At 40.3% G+C, this 21,522-nt stretch overlaps 1 protein-coding gene across 2 annotated transcripts in view; it reads right to left on the bottom strand.

Annotated features, from left to right (window-relative positions):
- LOC124018948 (ethanolamine-phosphate cytidylyltransferase-like) overlaps nucleotides 1-21,522 on the bottom strand; it is a 53,247-nt gene that overhangs the window by 12,110 nt on the left and 19,615 nt on the right. Inside the window, exons 2-8 of one of the 2 annotated variants that reach the window (XM_046334277.1) lie at nucleotides 18,655-18,743; nucleotides 14,849-15,010; nucleotides 7,548-7,614; nucleotides 6,207-6,291; nucleotides 3,835-3,876; nucleotides 2,724-2,871; nucleotides 1,437-1,519 (exon numbers count right to left, since the gene is read on the bottom strand). In XM_046334277.1, coding sequence (XP_046190233.1) covers nucleotides 1,437-1,519; nucleotides 2,724-2,871; nucleotides 3,835-3,876; nucleotides 6,207-6,291; nucleotides 7,548-7,614; nucleotides 14,849-15,010; nucleotides 18,655-18,743 — 676 coding nt within the window. The remainder of the gene's footprint in view (nucleotides 1-1,436; nucleotides 1,520-2,723; nucleotides 2,872-3,834; nucleotides 3,877-6,206; nucleotides 6,292-7,547; nucleotides 7,615-14,848; nucleotides 15,011-18,654; nucleotides 18,744-21,522) is intronic. The other variant, XM_046334278.1, reaches the window with a different exon arrangement.

Here is a 21,522-nt window from a genome sequence, read left to right as displayed (position 1 = left end):
TTGCAAAATTCTTGCTTGAGAAATAGTTTTTTGGTAAAAAGCCATTTTTGTCCATTTTAATGCACAATTATTACAGTAATTGTTACCCATAATTTATACTTATTGATATATAAATGGCTGTATTCGACCTACAAATCCCAGCCTAAATTATCTATTTTACAGCTCAACTGAGGAGACAATAGACCAAAGTGTAACCCCACTATAACATATGACTTGTCAGACTCACCTGGTCAAAGTGTAACCCCACTATAACATATGACTTGTCAGACTCACCTGGTCAAAGTGTAACCCCACTATAACATATGACTTGTCAGACTCACCTGGTCAAAGTGTAACCCCACTATAACATATGACTTGTCAGACTCACCTGGTCAAAGTGTAACCCCACTATAACATATGACTTGTCAGACTCACCTGGTCAAAGTGTAACCCCACTATAACAGACTCAGACTCACCTGGTCAAAGTGTAACCCCACTATAACATATGACTTGTCAGACTCACCTGGTCAAAGTGTAACCCCACTATAACATATGACTTGTCAGACTCACCTGGTCAAAGTGTAACCCCACTATAACATATGGCTTGTCAGACTCACCTGGTCAAAGTGTAACCCCACTATAACATATGGCTGTCAGACTCACCTGGTCAAAGTGTAACCCCACTATAACATATGACTTGTCAGACTCACCTGGTCAAAGTGTAACCCCACTATAACATATGACTTGTCAGACTCACCTGGTCAAAGTGTAACCCCACTATAACATATGACTTGTCAGACTCACCTGGTCAAAGTGTAACCCCACTATAACATATGGCTTGTCAGACTCACCTGGTCAAAGTGTAACCCCACTATAACATATGGACTTGTCAGACTCACCTGGTCAAAGTGTAACCCCACTATAACATATGACTTGTCAGACTCACCTGGTCAAAGTGTAACCCCACTATAACATATGGCTTGTCAGACTCACCTGGTCAAAGTGTAACCCCACTATAACATATGACTTGTCAGACTCACCTGGTCAAAGTGTAACCCCACTATAACATATGACTTGTCAGACTCACCTGGTCAAAGTGTAACCCCACTATAACATATGGCTTGTCAGACTCACCTGGTCAAAGTGTAACCCCACTATAACATATGGCTTGTCAGACTCACCTGGTCAAAGTGTAACCCCACTATAACATATGACTTGTCAGACTCACCTGGTCAAAGTGTAACCCCACTATAACATATGACTTGTCACCTGGTCAAAGTGTAACCCCACTATAACATATGACTTGTCAGACTCACCTGGTCAAAGTGTAACCCCACTATAACATATGGCTTGTCAGACTCACCTGGTCAAAGTGTAACCCCACTATAACATATGGCTTGTCAGACTCACCTGGTCAAAGTGTAACCCCACTATAACATATGGCTTGTCAGACTCACCTGGTCAAAGTGTAACCCCACTATAACATATGGCTTGTCTGAAAGCCTGGAAACCGCCTCCAGGAAGTCCACATGGCCAATATCTGAGAAGACATTGGTCAAGGCCGACAACAACAACTATAGTATCTACAAACTAGGCCTCTGAGTCTAGTCTATAATTTCAAACCTCTCCACACACTGTAGATGACTGGGCCCAGGTGTTTTGGCTGACCACAGGACTAGAAATATAGAACATCTACGTCAAATAAGTGTAGTGCAGCTAGGTAGTGTAACAGTATAGCTTCCATCCCTCACCCCTACCTGGGCTTGAAGCAGGGACCCTCTGCACACATCAACAACTGCCTCTCACGAAGCATCGTTACCCATCGCTCCACAAAAGCCACCGCCCTTGCTGAGCAAGGGGAACAACTACTTCCAAGGTCTCAGAGCGAGTGACGTCATCGATTGAAACGCTATTAGAGCGCACCCCGCTAACTAGCGAGCCATTTCACATCGGTTACACTAGCATGAGGGGTATTTGTCTTTCTATGGCACAGTTTTTCTTGGTCAGGTCACATGGTCAGAAAAGAACAACTCTTTGCTCTAACATGGTAGGTATGAGTGTATAGAGTCACCTGACATTGATGTGTCCTACCATCAGGGCCTTCAAAGCTGTCAGAGAAGGCCTTAGTAACAAGTCAAACCGTTCTTATGTACATGTAACTGCCAAAATAAAGGAAAACCCTGACTAAATGAGGGATACAAAGTATATTGAAAGCAGGTGCTTCCTCAAAGGTGTGGTTCCTGAGTTCATTCAGCAATTAACATCCCATCATGCCTAGGGTGATGAAAAAAATGCTGGGTAAGCCATTATTTTTGGCTACCATGGCAATGCCACCATAGGATGACAATGTCCCCATCTACAGGGCACAAGTGGTCGCTGAATGAGCAGGGAAACGATGTAAACCATATGCCATGGCTGTCTCAGTCACCAGATCTCAACCCAATTGAACACTTATGGGACATTCTGGAGCGACGTCTGAGAGGGGAATGAAGCTGTTCTGGCTCGTGGTGGCCCAACACCCGATTAAGACACTTTATGTTAGTGTTTCCTTTATTTTAGCAGTTACCTGTATCAACACACTTCATATTATAGATATGGTCAGGAAAATCTCCTGGCACCAGACATGGTAAATATGAGGAGGCTGGTGGAGGGAGACATCACCATGCAGGATTCCAGCCATGGAATGGTATCAAACACATGCAATTGAAAGTAGTGCGTTCATGGAGCCACCAGACAGAGGATACGGAAGAGGTCGAAGGCTCCAGCCACATAGATGATGGTGTCCCCAGGCTGAGGCTCCTGTCCTGAGGCAAACTGGATAATCTTCTGGGACGTCTGGAGGAACTGGGACACCCCCGTCCACGGACTGTGGCCCTTAGGACCCTGCAACACCCATAATGCACAAAGTATAAATACAGTGTAGCACTTGACAAACCACAACTAAATGTTCATTCCAAGCCAGCAAAGGAATGATATCATTACACTGAGTAATAGATGATGCTGTATGATATTCCTTACAGAGGCTATACAGGTGGAACCTCTGAGGGAGCTATTGTGCCAAAAGATTTAAAGTCCCCTAAATGAAATGAAGTATTGTCCATAAATGTGTTCATTGGGCAGAAAGGGGAACAACACACCATGCCAGTATGTGGCAGCTTGACTTATTAAAATCCTATAGCATTTGGTATTCAAAGTTGGTATTCAATATTCACTATGGTCTTTTCTCATAGGAGAAAATGATCCCACTGCGCCACCCAGTGGCCAAATGAGTAAAACCCCATCTGAGATCCCTCTTCTTGAACATCCAGTAGCCAGTCAGCACTGTGAGGTATATCTCAATGTCCGTCAGAGCCCCCAACACATTTATTCAACACTGGCCAAATATATTTTTTCTCTCTCTTTCAACGTTTGAAAAAGAGAACATTTGTTACGTAACAGTGATCATTCCGTTCTCTTTCCCCATTTGGAATCTAAACGTTGTTCAAATGTAGATCCTCTGATCACTTTCTGCATTCAGAGGGAACAGAGCTGGTATTCATTACCACCTGGCCAGGCCCACAGTTTTGATTATCAACTGGGCACCACAATAACACCCTTTGTTTCAGAGAGAGAGTTGGCGAGAGTTGGGGGGGTACTAAAGCTGTAGCAGAGAAAGTCTACCCAGGATTTGGACACAAATAGTAGACGATGACAAAGCAGTTGCTATGGTCAAGTGCACTCTTTTTTAAAGGGCACTTCTTTATTTAAATGATCAAAAACAGACAGCTGTGCATTTCACAGAGTGAGCCTTTGTGGGATTTAAAAAAAAAACTTTTCTTAAAGTGGTACATGTATGAGAGTAGACATGGGACCTACCTTGCCAAAGTTGTCTGTGTGCTGTTGATAGTCTGAATGGCCCTGAGGGGACATAGGAGAGGAAACAGGCTTCAGTTCATCTATTATTCAACTGTAACAATAGGAGCTCGGAGACATGACAGATAGGAGCATATCATTACTTCTACATTTTTGATGTCAACAGGAGACTAAGTGGAAATTCAACTGAAGTGGAAGAACTCCTAACCTATGAGGGGTTTCTATACTCACTATGGTAACCTATGAGGGGTTTCTATATTCACTATGGTAACCTATGAGGGGTTTCTATACTCACCATGGTAACCTATGAGGGGTTTCTATACTCACCATGGTAACCTATGAGGGGTTTCTATACTCACCATGGTAACCTATGAGGGGTTTCTATACTCACCATGGTAACCTATGAGGGGTTTCTATACTCACCATGGTAACCTATGAGGGGTTTCTATACTCACCATGGTAACCTATGAGGGGTTTCTATACTCACCATGATAACCTATGAGGGGTTTCTATACTCACCATGGTAACCTATGAGGGGTTTCTATACTCACCATGGTAACCTATGAGGGGTTTCTATACTCACCATGATAACCTATGAGGGGTTTCTATACTCACCATGGTAACCTATGAGGGGTTTCTATACTCACCATGGTAACCTATGAGGGGTTTCTATACTCACCATGGTAACCTATGAGGGGTTTCTATACTCACCATGGTAACCTATGAGGGGTTTCTATACTCACTATGGTAACCTATGAGGGGTTTCTATACTCACCATGGTAACCTATGAGGGGTTTCTATACTCACCATGGTAACCTATGAGGGGTTTCTATACTCACTATGGTAACCTATGAGGGGTTTCTATACTCACTATGGTAACCTATGAGGGGTTTCTATACTCACTATGGTAACCTATGAGGGGTTTCTATACTCACTATGGTAACCTATGAGGGGTTTCTATACTCACCATGGTAACCTATGAGGGGTTTCTATACTCACTATGGTAACCTATGAGGGGTTTCTATACTCACTATGGTAACCTATGAGGGGTTTCTATACTCACTATGGTAACCTATGAGGGGTTTCTATACTCACCATGGTAACCTATGAGGGGTTTCTATACTCACCATGGTAACCTATGAGGGGTTTCTATACTCACCATGGTAACCTATGAGGGGTTTCTATACTCACCATGGTAACCTATGAGGGGTTTCTATACTCACCATGGTAACCTATGAGGGGTTTCTATACTCACCATGGTAACCTATGAGGGGTTTCTATACTCACCATGGTAACCTATGAGGGGTTTCTATACTCACTATGGTAACCTATGAGGGGTTTCTATACTCACTATGGTAACCTATGAGGGGTTTCTATACTCACCATGGTAACCTATGAGGGGTTTCTATACTCACCATGGTAACATATGAGGGGTTTCTATACTCACCATGGTAACCTATGAGGGGTTTCTATACTCACTATGGTAACCTATGAGGGGTTTCTATACTCACTATGGTAACCTATGAGGGGTTTCTATACTCACTATGGTAACCTATGAGGGGTTTCTATACTCATCATGGTAACCTATGAGGGGTTTCTATACTCACCATGGTAACCTATGAGGGGTTTCTATACTCACCATGGTAACCTATGAGGGGTTTCTATACTCACCATGGTAACCTATGAGGGGTTTCTATACTCACCATGGTAACCTATGAGGGGTTTCTATACTCACCATGGTAACCTATGAGGGGTTTCTATACTCACCATGGTAACCTATGAGGGGTTTCTATACTCACTATGGTAACCTATGAGGGGTTTCTATACTCACCATGGTAACCTATGAGGGGTTTCTATACTCACCATGGTAACCTATGAGGGGTTTCTATACTCACCATGGTAACCTATGAGGGGTTTCTATACTCACCATGGTAACCTATGAGGGGTTTCTATACTCACCATGGTAACCTATGAGGGGTTTCTATACTCACCATGGTAACATATGAGGGGTTTCTATACTCACTATGGTAACCTATGAGGGGTTTCTATACTCACCATGGTAACCTATGAGGGGTTTCTATACTCACTATGGTAACCTATGAGGGGTTTCTATATTCACCATGGTAACCTATGAGGGGTTTCTATACTCACTATGGTAACCTATGAGGGGTTTCTATACTCACTATGGTAACCTATGAGGGGTTTCTATACTCACTATGGTAACCTATGAGGGGTTTCTATACTCACCATGGTAACCTATGAGGGGTTTCTATACTCACTATGGTAACCTATGAGGGGTTTCTATACTCACCATGGTAACCTATGAGGGGTTTCTATACTCACTATGGTAACCTATGAGGGGTTTCTATACTCACTATGTTGCTGTGGTGGGCTTTGGTCATCAGTAGCATGCGACCGACCAGGTCTGTGGTAGAAACTCCCTGGGTTCGCTTGCACTCCCTGGAACCACACCAGGCCATGAGATAAAATTGTACAATTATAAACAGAGCATAACAACAGCAATAATAATATGATAATATATAAAATAATATAAAATATACTATAGAAAATATAAACGCAAAATGCAACAATTTCAAAAATTTTGCAGCTTCAATTCATATAAGGAAATCAGTCAATTGAAATACATTCATTAGGCCCTAATCTATGCATATGACATGACTGGGAATACAGATATGCATCTGTTGGTCACAGATACCTTTTTTTAAAGTAGGGTCATGAATCAGAAAACCAGTCAGTATGTGGTGTGACCACCATTTGCCTCATGCAGCACAACACATCTCCTTCACATAGAGTTTATCAGGCTGTTGAATGTGGCCTGTGGAATGTTGTCCCACTCCTCTTCAATGGCTGTGTGAAGTTGCTGGATATTGTCGGGAACTAGAACGCGTCGTATATGTCGATCCAGAGCATCCCAAACATGCTCAATGGGTGACATGTCTGGTGAGTATGCAGGCCATAGAAGAAATGGGACATTTTCAGCATCCAGGAATTGTGTAACAGATCCTTGCAACATGGCGCTGTGCATTATCATGCTGACATATGAGGTGATGGCGTCGGATGAAAGGCACGACAATGGGCCTCAGGATCTCATCACAGTATATGTGTTCATTCAAATTGCCGTCGATAAAATGCAATTGTGTTCATTGTCTGCAGCTTATGCCTGCCCATACCATAACCCCACCATGGGGCACTCCTTTCACAGACGCACTGCCAAATTCTCTAAAACGACGTGGCTTATGGTATAGAAATTAACATTCAATTCTCTGGCAACAGCTCTGGTGGACATTCCTGCCATTACCATGCCAATTGCACACTCCCTCTAAACTTGAGGCATCTGTGGCATTGTGTTGTGTGACAAAACTGCACATTTTAGAGTGGCCTTTTATTGTCCCTAGCACAACGTGCACCTGTGTAATGATCATGCTGTGTAATCAGCTTCTTCATATGCCATACCTGTCAGGTGGATGAATTTTCTTAGCAAATGAGAAATGCTCACTAACAGGATATAAACAAAATGGAGCTCAAGATTTGAGAGAAATAAGCTTTTTGTGCAAATGGAACATTTCTGGGATTGTTTATTTCAGTTCATGAAACATGGGACCAACACTTTACATGTTGCCTTTATATTTTTGTTCAGTGTATATTATTAACGACAGCTTTAGTTCAAGGTTCATTCCTGCTTGAGTAACTCTCACCTGTACCTCCCTGACCTCTTCACCTCTTCGTAAGTGTCCTTCCCATCCACTGTTAGTGTGATGTCATCTGAAATGACACATTCAACATGTCTGCTATATTCTGATCAAGTTGACAGACATGAGATACTTTACAGGAGGTCAAGGGGCAAGATAGAACCATTAGATACTGGGAAAACACAAAACAGGATATTACCCCCAAAAATATTAAAACTAAATCAAATAAGTGTATTGGTCGCGTAAACAGTTCAGCAGATGTTATAGCGGATGCAGTGAAATGCTTGTGTTACTAGTTCCTCACAGTGTTACTATGTTAATATAATATGTTAATGGGTTAATAAGTTACTATGTTACTATGTCACTGTGCTATTATGTTACTATGTTACTGTGTTACTATGTTACTATGTTACTGTGTCACTGTGCTATTATGTTACTATGTTACTGTGTTACTATGTTACTATGTTACTATGCTACTGTGTCACTGTGCTATTATGTTACTATGCTACTATGTTACTATGTTACTGTGTTACTATGTTACTATGTTACTGTGTCACTGTGCTATTATGTTACTATGTTACTGTGTTACTATGTTACTATGTTACTGTGCTATTATGTTACTATGTTACTATGTTACTATGTTACTATGTTACTATGTTACTATGTCACTGTGCTATTATGTTACTATGTTACTGTGTTACTATGTTACTATGTTACTATGTTACTGTGTCACTGTGCTATTATGTTACTATGTTACTGTGTTACTATGTTACTATGTTACTATGCTACTGTGTCACTGTGCTATTATGTTACTATGCTACTATGTTACTATGTTACTGTGTTACTATGTTACTGTGTCACTGTGCTATTATGTTACTATGTTACTGTGTTACTATGTTACTATGTTACTGTGTCACTGTGCTATTATGTTACTATGTTACTGTGTTACTATGTTACTATGTTACTATGCTACTGTGTCACTGTGCTATTATGTTACTATGCTACTGTGTTACTATGTTACTATGTTACTGTGTCACTGTGCTATTATGTTACTATGTTACTGTGTTACTATGTTACTATGTTACTGTGTCACTGTGCTAATATGTTACTATGTTACTGTGTTACTATGTTACTATGTTACTGTGTCACTGTGCTATTATGTTACTATATTACTGTGTTACTATGTTACTATGTTACTGTGTCACTGTGCTAATATGTTACTATGTTACTATGTTACTATGTTACTATGTTACTGTGTCACTGTGCTATTATGTTACTATGTTACTATGTTACTATGTTACTGTGTCACTGTGCTAATATGTTACTATGTTACTGTGTCACTGTGCTAATATGTTACTATGTTACTGTGTCACTGTGCTAATATGTTACTATGTTACTATGTTACTATGTTACTGTGTCACTGTGCTAATATGTTACTATGTTACTATGTTACTATGTTACTGTGTCACTGTGCTAATATGTTACTATGTTACTGTGTCACTGTGCTAATATGTTACTATGTTACTGTGTCACTGTGCTAATATGTTACTATGTTACTATGTTACTATGTTACTATGTTACTGTGTCACTGTGCTATTATGTTACTATGTTACTATGTTACTATGTTACTGTGTCACTGTGCTAATATGTTACTATGTTACTATGTTACTATGTTACTGTGTCACTGTGCTATTATGTTACTATGCTACTGTGTTACTATGTTACTATGTTACTGTGTCACTGTGCTAATATGTTACTATGTTACTATGTTACTATGTTACTATGTTACTATGTTACTATGTTACTGTGTTACTGTGTCACTGTGCTAATATGTTACTATGTTACTATGTTACTATGTTACTATGTTACTGTGTCACTGTGCTATTATGTTACTATGCTACTGTGTTACTATGTTACTATGTTACTGTGTCACTATGCTAATATGTTACTATGTTACTATGTTACTATGTTACTATGTTACTGTGTCACTGTGCTAATATGTTACTATGTTACTATGTTACTATGTTACTATGTTACTGTGTCACTGTGCTATTATGTTACTATGTTACTATGTTACTATGTTACTGTGTCACTGTGCTATTATGTTACTATGTTACTATGTTACTATGTTACTGTGTCACTGTGCTAATATGTTACTATGTTACTGTGTCACTGTGCTAATATGTTACTATGTTACTGTGTCACTGTGCTATTATGTTACTATGTTACTATGTTACTATGTTACTGTGTCACTGTGCTAATATGTTACTATGTTACTGTGTTGCTATGTTACTATGTTACTGTGTCACTGTGCTAATATGTTACTATGTTACTATGTTACTGTGTCACTGTGCTATTATGTTACTATGTTACTATGTTACTGTGTCACTGTGCTAATATGTTACTATGTTACTGTGTCACTGTGCTAATATGTTACTATGTTACTATGTTACTATGTTACTGTGTCACTGTGCTAATATGTTACTATGTTATTATGTTACTGTGTTAGTATGTTACTGGGTTACTATGTTAATATGTCACTGTGTTAGTATGTTACTGTGTTACTACTGTTACCATGTTACTGTGTTACTATGTTACTGTGTTAATATGTTACTATGTTACTATGTTACTGTGTTAGTATGTTACTATGTCACTGTGCTAATATGTTACTATGTTACTGTGTTACTATGTTACTATGTCACTGTGCTATTATGTTACTATGTTACTGTGTCACTGTGCTAATATGTTACTGTGTTACTGTGCTAATATGTTACTGTGTTACTGTGTTACTGTGTTACTATGTTACTATGTCACTGTGCTAATATGTTACTATGTTAGTATGTTACTGTGTCACTGTGCTAATATGTTACTGTGTTACTGTGCTAATATGTTACTGTGTTACTGTGTTACTGTGTTACTATGTTACTGTGTTACTGTGTTAGTATGTTACTATGTTACTGTGTTACTGTGCTAATATGTTACTGTGTTACTATGTTACTGTGTTACTATGTTACTGTGTTAGTATGTTACTGTGTTAGTATGTTACTGTGTCACTGTGCTAATATGTTAATGTATTACTGTGTTACTATGTTACTGTGTTACTATGTTACTATGTTACTATGTTACTGTGTTAATAAGTTACTGTGTTAATAAGTTACTGTGTTACTACTGTTACTATGTTACTGTGTTACTATGTTACGGTGTTACTATGTTACTGTGTTACTATGTTACTATGTTACTGTGTTCATAAGTTACTCTGTTAATAAGTTACTGTGTTACTATGTTACTGTGTTACTATGTTAACACTGTTAGAGTGTTAATATGTTTCTATGTTACTGTGTTACTATGTTACTGTGTCACTATTCCACTATGTTACTATGTTACTGTGTTACTACTGTGACTATTTTACTGTGTTACTACTGTTACTGTGTTACTATGTTAATATGTTACTGTGTTACTATGTTACTATGTTACTGTGTTACTATTGTTACTATGTTACTGTGTTATTGTGTTACTGTGTTACTATGTTACTGTGTTACTACTGTTACTATTGTTACTGTGTTATTGTGTTAATACGCTACTATGTTACTGTGTTACTATGTTACCACTGTTATTGTGTCACAATGCCACTATGTTATTATGTTACTACTGTTACTGTGTTACTGTGATACTATGTTACTAATGTTACTGTGTTACTATGTTACTATGTTACTATGTTACTGTGTTACTATTGTTACTATGTTACTGTGTTATTGTGTTACTGTGTTACTATGTTACTGTGTTACTACTGTTACTATTGTTACTGTGTTATTGTGTTAATACGCTACTATGTTACTGTGTTACTATGTTACCACTGTTATTGTGTCACAATGCCACTATGTTATTATGTTACTACTGTTACTGTGATACTATGTTACTAATGTTATTTTATTAATACACTACTATGTCACTGTGTTACTATGTTACCACTGTTACTGTGTTACTATGTTTCTGTGTTACAATGTTTCTACTGTTACTGTGTTATTGTGTTACTACTGTTACTATGTTACTGTGTTACTATGTTACTGTGTTACTATGTTTCTGTGTTACTATGTTTCTACTGTTACTGTGTTATTGTGTTACTACTGTTACTATGTTACTGTGTTACTATGTTACTATGTTACTATGTTACTGTGTTACTATGTTACTGTGTTACTGTGTTACTGTGTTACTATGTTACTGTGTTACTGTGTTAGTATGTTACTATGTTACTGTGTCACTGTGCTAATATGTTACTGTGTTACTATGTTACTGTGTTACTATGTTACTGTGTTAGTATGTTACTGTGTCACTGTGCTAATATGTTAATGTGTTACTGTGTTACTATGTTACTGTGTTACAATGTTACTATGTTACTATGTTACTGTGTTAATAAGTTACTGTGTTAATAAGTTACTGTGTTACTACTGTTACTATGTTACTGTGTTACTATGTTACGGTGTTACTATGTTACTGTGTTACTATGTTACTATGTTACTGTGTTCATAAGTTACTGTGTTAATAAGTTACTGTGTTACTATGTTACTGTGTTACTATGTTAACACTGTTAGAGTGTTAATATGTTTCTATGTTACTGTGTTACTATGTTATTGTGTCACTATTCCACTATGTTACTATGTTACTGTGTTACTACTGTGACTATTTTACTGTGTTAATAAGTTACTGTGTTACTACTGTTACTATGTTACTGTGTTACTATGTTACGGTGTTACTATGTTACTGTGTTACTATGTTACTATGTTACTGTGTTCATAAGTTACTGTGTTAATAAGTTACTGTGTTACTATGTTACTGTGTTACTATGTTAACACTGTTAGAGTGTTAATATGTTTCTATGTTACTGTGTTACTATGTTACTGTGTCACTATTCCACTATGTTACTATGTTACTGTGTTACTACTGTGACTATTTTACTGTGTTACTACTGTTACTGTGTTACTATGTTAATATGTTACTGTGTTACTATGTTACTATGTTACTGTGTTACTACTGTTACTATGTTACTGTGTTATTGTGTTACTGTGTTACTATGTTACTGTGTTACTACTGTTACTATTGTTACTGTGTTATTGTGTTAATACGCTACTATGTTACTGTGTTACTATGTTACCACTGTTATTGTGTCACAATGCCACTATGTTATTATGTTACTACTGTTACTGTGTTACTGTGATACTATGTTACTAATGTTACTGTGTTACTATGTTACCACTGTTATTGTGTCACAATGCCACTATGTTATTATGTTACTACTGTTACTGTGATACTATGTTACTAATGTTATTTTATTAATACACTACTATGTCACTGTGTTACTATGTTACCACTGTTACTGTGTTACTATGTTTCTGTGTTACTATGTTTCTGTGTTACTATGTTTCTGTGTTACTATGTTTCTACTGTTACTGTGTTATTGTGTTACTACTGTTACTATGTTACTGTGTTACTGTGTTACTATGTTACTGTGTTACTATGTTACTATGTTACTGTGTTATTGTGTTACTGTGTTACTATGTTACTGTGTTACTACTGTTACTATTGTTACTGTGTTATTGTGTTAATACGCTACTATGTTACTGTGTTACTATGTTACCACTGTTATTGTGTCACAATGCCACTATGTTATTATGTTACTACTGTTACTGTGATACTATGTTACTAATGTTATTTTATTAATACACTACTATGTCACTGTGTTACTATGTTACCACTGTTACTGTGTTACTATGTTTCTGTGTTACTATGTTTCTGTGTTACTATGTTTCTGTGTTACTATGTTTCTACTGTTACTGTGTTATTGTGTTACTACTGTTACTATGTTACTGTGTTACTGTGTTACTATGTTACTGTGTTACTATGTTACTATGTTACTGTGTTACTGTGTTTCGGTGTTACTATGTTTCTACTGTTACTACTGTTACTATGTTACTGTGTTACTACTGTTACTGTGTCACTATGTCACTATGTTACTACTGTTACTATGTTACTGTGTTACTATGTTACTGTGTTACTCTGTTACTGTGTTACTGCTGTTACTGTGTCACTATGCCACTATGTTAATACTGTTACTATATTACTGTGCTACTATGTTACTATGTCACTATGTTACTACTGTTACTATGTTATTGTGTTACTATGTTACTGTGTCACTATGCCACTATGTTACTGTGTTACTACGTTACTATGTTACTGTGTTATTGTGTTAATACGCTACTATGTTACTGTGTTACTATGTTACTGTGTTACTATGTTACTATGTCACTATGCCACTATGTTACTATATTACTGTGTTACTACTGTTACTATGTTACTGTGTTACTACTGTTACTGTGTTACTGTGTCACTATGTCACTATGTTACTACTGTTACTATGTTACTGTGTTACTATGTTACTATGTCACTATGCCACTATGTTACTATATTACTGTGTCACTATGCCACTATGTTACTACTGTTACTATGTTACTGTGTTACTATGTTACTATGTTACTACTGTTACTATGTTACTGTGTTACTATGTTACTGTGTCACTATGCCACTATGTTACTATGTTACTACTGCTACTATGTTACTATGTTACTATGTTACTGTGTTACTATGTTACTATGTTACTATGTTACTATGTTACTGTGTTACTATGTTACTGTTTTACTACTGTTACTATGTTACTGTTTTACTACTGTTACTATGTTACTGTTTTACTACTGTGGTCCTTCTGTAGCTCAGTTGGTAGAGCATGGCGCTTGTAACGCCAGGGTAGTGGGTTCGATCCCCGGGACCACCCATACGTAGAATGTATGCACACATGACTGTAAGTCGCTTTGGATAAAAGCGTCTGCTAAATGGCATATAAATGGCATAAATGGCATATACTACTGTTACTATGTTACTGTTTTACTACTGTTACTATGTTACTATGTTACTGTTTTACTACTGCTACTATGTTACTATGTTACTATGTTACTGTGTTAATATGTTACTGTGTTACTATGTTACTGTTTTACTACTGTTACTATGTTTTTGTGTTACTATGTTACACTTCACATTAAAACAATACAATGAAAATAAGTGAAGTTCTACTCTACTATTTTTGAGTCTACACTACGTGGTGTTACAGTCAATTAAAATGTTCTGTTTCAAAGACATGGGGGGGGGGAGTTCCTCTCTCTCTCTACACAAACAGTTGCTGAGTGGCCTATCCTGGTTAAATAAAGATGAACTGAATATTCAGAACCGGCCCACCCATTCAAGTATCTCAGCAAACTCACCTCCATGCACACAGAAGTCACTGGTGTACTTGTCCAGGGTCTCCAGCGTGGTGACGTAGGGCGCTCCCTCCACTATCTCATCCACCCACTTGATGGCTCTCACCATCTTGTATCGTTCATCCTGGGTGAAGACCGGGGGACCCTTGTGCTGTGAGATCTCACCTACAGGGTGAGGAGGTATTATTACTAATGGTCACTGATATCTATCACAACACACCGACCACCAGAAGCTAATAGCTGTAGAGAGTGTTTTCACCTGGCATTAAAGGGAGACTTCATCTTTTACTATTTTGTTCATTAGAACACTGTTAACATGATCCCCCAAAAAGTGTCCATATCAGCAGTTAAGTTTTCAAGATAGAGCACTTTCAGTACAGAGAAAAAGCTGTGATGATGATGAAATGAGTTGAGTGAACTATCCCTTTAACAAGTGTCCTGTGATCAGTTCCGGTCCACATTTAGATCCATGTCTGCACATTCACAGCTGACGGTAAGAGACACATTTTATGGCCATGTTTACTATCGACGAGTCATGTTGACCATGTTTACTATAGATGAGTTATAATGACCATGTTTACTATAGATGAGTCATAATGACCTTGTTTACTATAGACGAGTCATAATGACCATGTTTACTATAGATGAGTCATAATGACCATGTTTACTATAGATGAGTCATAATGACCTTGTTTACTATAGACGAGTCATAATGACCATGTTTACTATAGATGAGTTATAATGACCATGTTTACTATAGATGAGTCATAATGACCTTGTTTACTATAGACGAGTCATAATGACCATGTTTACTATAGACGAGTCATAATGACCATGTTTACTATAGATGAGTCATAATGACCATGTTTACTATCGACGAGTCATGTTGACCATGTGTTTACTATAGATGAGTCATAATGACCATGTTTACTATAGATGAGTCATAATGACCATGTTTACTATAGATGAGTCATAATGACCATAATGATGTTTACTATAGATGAGTCATAATGACCTTGTTTACTATCATAATGACCTTGACTATAGATGAGTCATGTTTGACCATCATGTTTTACTATAGTCATGTTGACCATATTTACTATAGGTGAGTCATAATGACCATGTTTACTATAGATGAGTCATAATGACCATGTTTACTATAGATGAGTCATAATGACCATGTTTACTATAGATGAGTCATGTTGACCATATTTACTATAGACGAGTCATAATGACCATGTTTACTATAGATGAGTCATAATGACCATATTTACTATAGATGAGTCATAATGACCTTGTTTACTATAGACAAGTCATAATGACCATGTTTACTATAGATGAGTCATAATGACCTTGTTTACTATAGGCAAGTCATAATGACCATATTTACTATAGACGAGTCATAATGACCATGTTTACTATAGATGAGTCATAATGACCATGTTTACTATCGACGAGTCATGTTGACCATATTTACTATAGACGAGTCATGTTGACCATATTTACTATAGGTGAGTCATAATGACCATGTTTACTATAGATGAGTCATAATGACCATGTTTACTATAGATGAGTCATAATGACCATGTTTACTATAGATGAGTCATAATGACCATATTTACTATAGACGAGTCATAATGACCATGTTTACTATAGATGAGTCATAATGACCATGTTTACTATAGATGAGTCATAATGACCATATTTACTATAGACGAGTCATAAACAGATAGTGTCCTGAACGTCTTGACAGGATAAGGTACACTCAGCAAGACGTTGCAACCAACAGCACCACAGATATTAAGACAAACGCAACGCTAGACTTTGCTCTCACATAGTCTCTGTGTGCTTCACAACGGTCCTGCCCCCCCCCACACACACACACATTATTATCTGAATCAGCTGTGTAGTGCTAGGGCAAAAAAGTGCACCCAGGGGGGACCCAGGACCGAGTTTAGGAAACCCTGCTATACTGCATGCGCTGTAGCCAACTGTCATGTTGTTGTCAACCATTGTCATGACAACGAAGAAAGAAAATAGTAGGCTAGAGCATCAAAAGACTGGACCACCAGGCTGCTACAGTAGATAGTGTGATGGACTCAAACGATAACAAAGTGTGTACAACAACATAGGGATGGATATACTGTATGACCGCCAACACTTGGTTGACTGTGAACTTATTTCAATAAAGTGAAACAATCCAGCCAGGTCCCAGAACTGTTTGTGTTGTCTGCCAAATTAACCCCTGTGCTCATCGGCATGCCTTGCCATAGAAGTTGGCAAGACAGCACAAATAGATCTAGGCCCAGGCTAGAAATGATCAACATGGGTATGACAAAGGCTTTACAGTCTGTGTATATCTTTTAGCAAAGTCAACAAAACTGGATGTGACAATGACCTTGTCTGTTATAAACCTAAGGGGGGGGAGTAGAGAGAAATACATGACCAGCTGTATAATAGTTTTACACTGACTGTACAGTACATTATCCACACTGTAGCAGAGATAATCCATTATCACGCCTCTCGCCTCTCGCCTCTCTCTCACCCCCCCCTCTCTCTCTCACCCCCCTCTCTCTCTCACCCCCCGTCTCTCTCTCACCTCCCCCCTCTCTCTCTCACCTCTCCCCCTCTCTCTCTCTGTGATAGAGAGGTTATAGCCTACTATATATGTGCTCCTTTGTCCCTGACAGACCACAGTGTGTGAGGCTCTATTGTTTGAGTTAAGCCATGTAGTTCTGGGTTATGGTAAACACTGACATGGCGCCCGTCGCACAGTGTGTCTGTCGGTCCCAGTGTCAGTGTGCCCTAGTGTGCCATGGGAGGCTGTGATGTGTTGTTGGGCCCCTGTGTTACTACTGTCACAACAGTCGCAAGATCTTACAGCACACAAGTGGCTCGTGTTCATTAGGAAACGCAATGAAAAACAGGTAGTCCATCCAGGTAGTCCATCCTTGTTTCAGGCTGTTTTTATTTAATTTAGTGCCTAATGAACACAACTCTGGTGTCTGATGGTGATGAGTTATTAAAGCAGTGGGAGGCTGGCCACCCGACACCTCCCCATGTCAGGCTGAAGGGTTTGGGAGAGAAGGAGGAGAGAGATGGGGTCTGGTGGGAGATGCTTTGGTGTGTGTGTGTGTTTAGGGGGTGTTGGCTCTGTGTTGAGGTGATGCAGGTCAGGTCTGGTTGGGGTCTTGGTTGGGGTAGGAGATGTAATGGGGGACTGGTATTGGCAGTTGAGGGCTGAAAGGATGAGGTCACTATGCTGGGTCTGGGCATCTGAGGGGATTGGTAGGTGGTGGTTATTCCATGGAGGTCAGGGCCACATTCATTAGGGCCCACAACGGAAATTAATAATTCTTATTGGACAAGGTAACGCCTGGTATTGGTCCAGGTAACTCCTCCCTGTTTCCATTCATTTTCTTACGTTGTGCTGAATGAATACAACCCCTGGTATGATGGAGACTCTCCTGTTGCATGTTGGGACTGGAACCCAACCCTGGTGTGATGGAGGCTCTCCTGTTGCATGCTGGGACTTGAACCCCAACCCTGGTGTGATGGAGGCTCTCCAATTGCATGCTGGAACTGGAACCCCAACCCTGGTGTGATGGAGGCTCCTCTGTTGCATGCTGGGACTTGAACCCCAGCCCTGGTGTGATGGAGGCTCCTCTGTTGCATGCTGGGACTTGAACACCAGCCCTGGTGTGATGGAGGCTCCTCTGTTGCATGCTGGGACTTGAACCCCAGCCCTGGTGTGATGGAGTCTCCCCTGTTGCATGCTGGGACTGGAACCCCAACCCTGAAGCTCTTACCGTCTGTGTGTACTCCAACGATGAGGTAATCTCCCATGGCCTTGGCCTGCCGCAGCTGGTTGGAGTGACCATAATGGACCATGTCATAGCTAGAGGAAGGATAACAAAGCCACAGTTAATACTAGGGAGCTGGGGTTCAAGTCCCAGCATGCAACAGGAGAGCCTCCAGACACAGATTGAGCCTATTCCTGGACTGAGAATGTTTTGCAAAATAGGAGTAGGCTTAATCTGGTTCTGGGAAACCTGTCTAAAATGTACATCTAGTACCACCAAACTAACAGTCAGAGAAACATAGTCACTACATCCACAGTAGCCATGGAGACGAGCACTGAGCACTCCATCTGTAGCTGATTAGATTATAGCCCAGATTGGGACTCAGGTTGGTACAGAGTAATCTAGCACGGTGATGACTAACAGGTGGACATTAGCATTAGCCTGCTATCACTCAAACTGCGGACATGACAGGCCCTGCAGTGGTTTAGTGTCTGTTCCAGCTCCTCACTCAGTGGTGGTCGAGGTACAGGTACAGTGAGAATTAGCACAGCAAGTGGTAATGTTATATTGTAGGCCCCCTGATGTATGGATTTATAAAGCCTTTATAACAGCTACATAAGACATACCATCTGTCATAGTCAGTCATAAACATGATGAACCATGGTAGTAGATACAATGAAGCTTGTCATACTGGGTACTATAGATGACAGGACGCTGTTGTCCTGTGTAGAGGTCGACCAATTATGATTTTTTTAACGCCGATACCAATACCGATTGTTGGAGGACCAAAAAAAGCTGATACCGATTAATCGTCCAATTTTGTTATATATATATTTGTAATAATGACAATTAACACTGAACACTTATTTTTTAACTTAAAATAAAACATAAATAAAATCTATTTAGTCTCAAATAAATAATGACACGTTCAATTTGGTTTAAATAATGTAAAAACACAGTGTTGGAGAATAAAGTAAAAGTACAATATGTGCCATGTTAAAAAGCTAACGTTTCAGTTCCTTGCTCAGAACATATGAAAGCTGGTGGTTCAATATTCCCACTTCTTCAATATTCCCACTTCTTCAATATTCCCAGTTAAGATGTTTTAGGTTGTAGTTATTTTAGGAATTATGAAGCATCGACTATTTCTCTCTATACCATTTGTATTTCATATACCTTTGACTATTGAATGTTCTTATAGGCACTTTAGTATTGCCAGCCTAATCTCGGGCTTAAAGTCATAAACAGCCTGCTGCTGCCTACCACGGCTCAGTCAGACTGCTCTATCAAATATCAAATCATAGACTTAATTATAATATAATAAACACAGAAATATGGTCATTAATATGGTCAAATCTGGAAACTATCATTTCGAAAACAAAACGTTTATTCTTTCAGTGAAATACAGACCGTTCTGTATTTTATCGAACAGGTGGCAACCCTAAGTCTAAATATTGCTGTTACATTGCACAACCTTCAATGTTATATCATAATTATGTCAATGCAGAAGCATGGAGTATACTACGTGGGAAGAAATCGACAGGTGGGCGGCCGACCCAGAGCGAGTGCAGGAGCCCGCCTGGGATTCGCTTCAGCAGTGCGAAGAGGGCTAGAGGCTAATGGAGTCTAAGAGGAAAACACGGTGACGCAGAGCGAAAACCGAAAGTAACGGGGGAGAGCACAGAGAGAGAGTGGCTGAGTCAGGAGTCAGACCTGAGCCTACTCTCCCTGTTAATTGTGAGGAGCAGCAATATGAGTACTTCTGGTCTTGGGAGATTATATTAGACGGTAAAGGACCCTGGGGGCAGCCGGGAGAATATCGCCGTCCCAAGGATGAAATAGACGCGGGTAAAGCGGAGAGGCGCAGGTATGAGGAGGCAGCACAGCGACACGGTTGGAAACCGGAAAAACAGCCCCAAAAAATTATTGGGGGGGAGGCTAGAAGGGAGAATAGTTATGCCAGGTAGGAGACCTGCGCATACTCCCTGTGCTCACCGTTGGGCTAGAGAGACCGGGCAGGCACCGTGTTATGCTATGGAGCGCACGGTGTTTCCAGTGCGGGTGCAGAGCCAGCTGCGGCACATACCAGCCCTTCCTATTGGCCGGGCATCGAGCCAGGTAAGCTTGGGCAGGCTCGGTGCTCAAGAGCTCCAGTGCGCCTGCACGGTCCGGTCTATCCAGAGCCACCTCTACACACCAGTCCTCCGGTAGCAGCTCCCCTCACCAGGCTTCCTGTGCGTGTCCTCGCGCCAGTAACACCAGTTCCAGCACCACGCACCAGGCCTCCAGTGCGCCTCGCCTGTTTAGCGCAGCCAGCGCTTTTCTCCTCTCCTGCGCTGTTGGAGTCTCCCGCCTGTTTAGCGCAGCCAGAGCTTTTCTCCTCTCCTGCGCTGCCGGAGTCTCCCGCCTGTTTAGCACAGCCAGAGCTTTTCTCCTCTCCTGCGCTGCCGGAGTCTCCCGCCTGTTTAGCGCAGCCAGAGCTTTTCTCCTCTCCTGCGCTGCCGGAGTCTCCCGCCTGTTTAGCGCAGCCAGAGCCTTTCTCCTCTTCTGCCCTGCCGGAGTCTCCTGTCTGTCCAGCGCCGCCATTGCTCCCAGTCCGGCCCAGCGCGGCCAGTGCTCCCAGTCGGCCCAGCGCGGCCAGTGCTCCCAGTCTGCCCAGCGCGGCCAGTGCTCCCAGTCGGCCCAGCGCCAGTGCTCCCAGTCTGGCCCAGCGTCTGCCCAGTCTGCCCAGCGCCGCCAGTGCTCCCAGTCTGCCCAGCGCGGCCAGTGCTCCCAGTCTGCCCAGCGCCGCCAGTGCTCCCAGTCTGCCCAGTACTCCCAGTCTGCCCAGTGCTCCCAGTCTGCCCAACGCCGCCAGCGCCGCCAGTCGGTCCA

The sequence above is a fragment of the Oncorhynchus gorbuscha genome, unplaced genomic scaffold, assembly GCF_021184085.1.
Source record: "Oncorhynchus gorbuscha isolate QuinsamMale2020 ecotype Even-year unplaced genomic scaffold, OgorEven_v1.0 Un_scaffold_591, whole genome shotgun sequence".
In the NCBI taxonomy this organism is placed as follows: domain Eukaryota; kingdom Metazoa; phylum Chordata; class Actinopteri; order Salmoniformes; family Salmonidae; genus Oncorhynchus; species Oncorhynchus gorbuscha.
The sequence above is the reverse complement of the archived record's forward strand: the minus strand, read 5'-3'. Positions and strand labels throughout refer to the sequence as shown.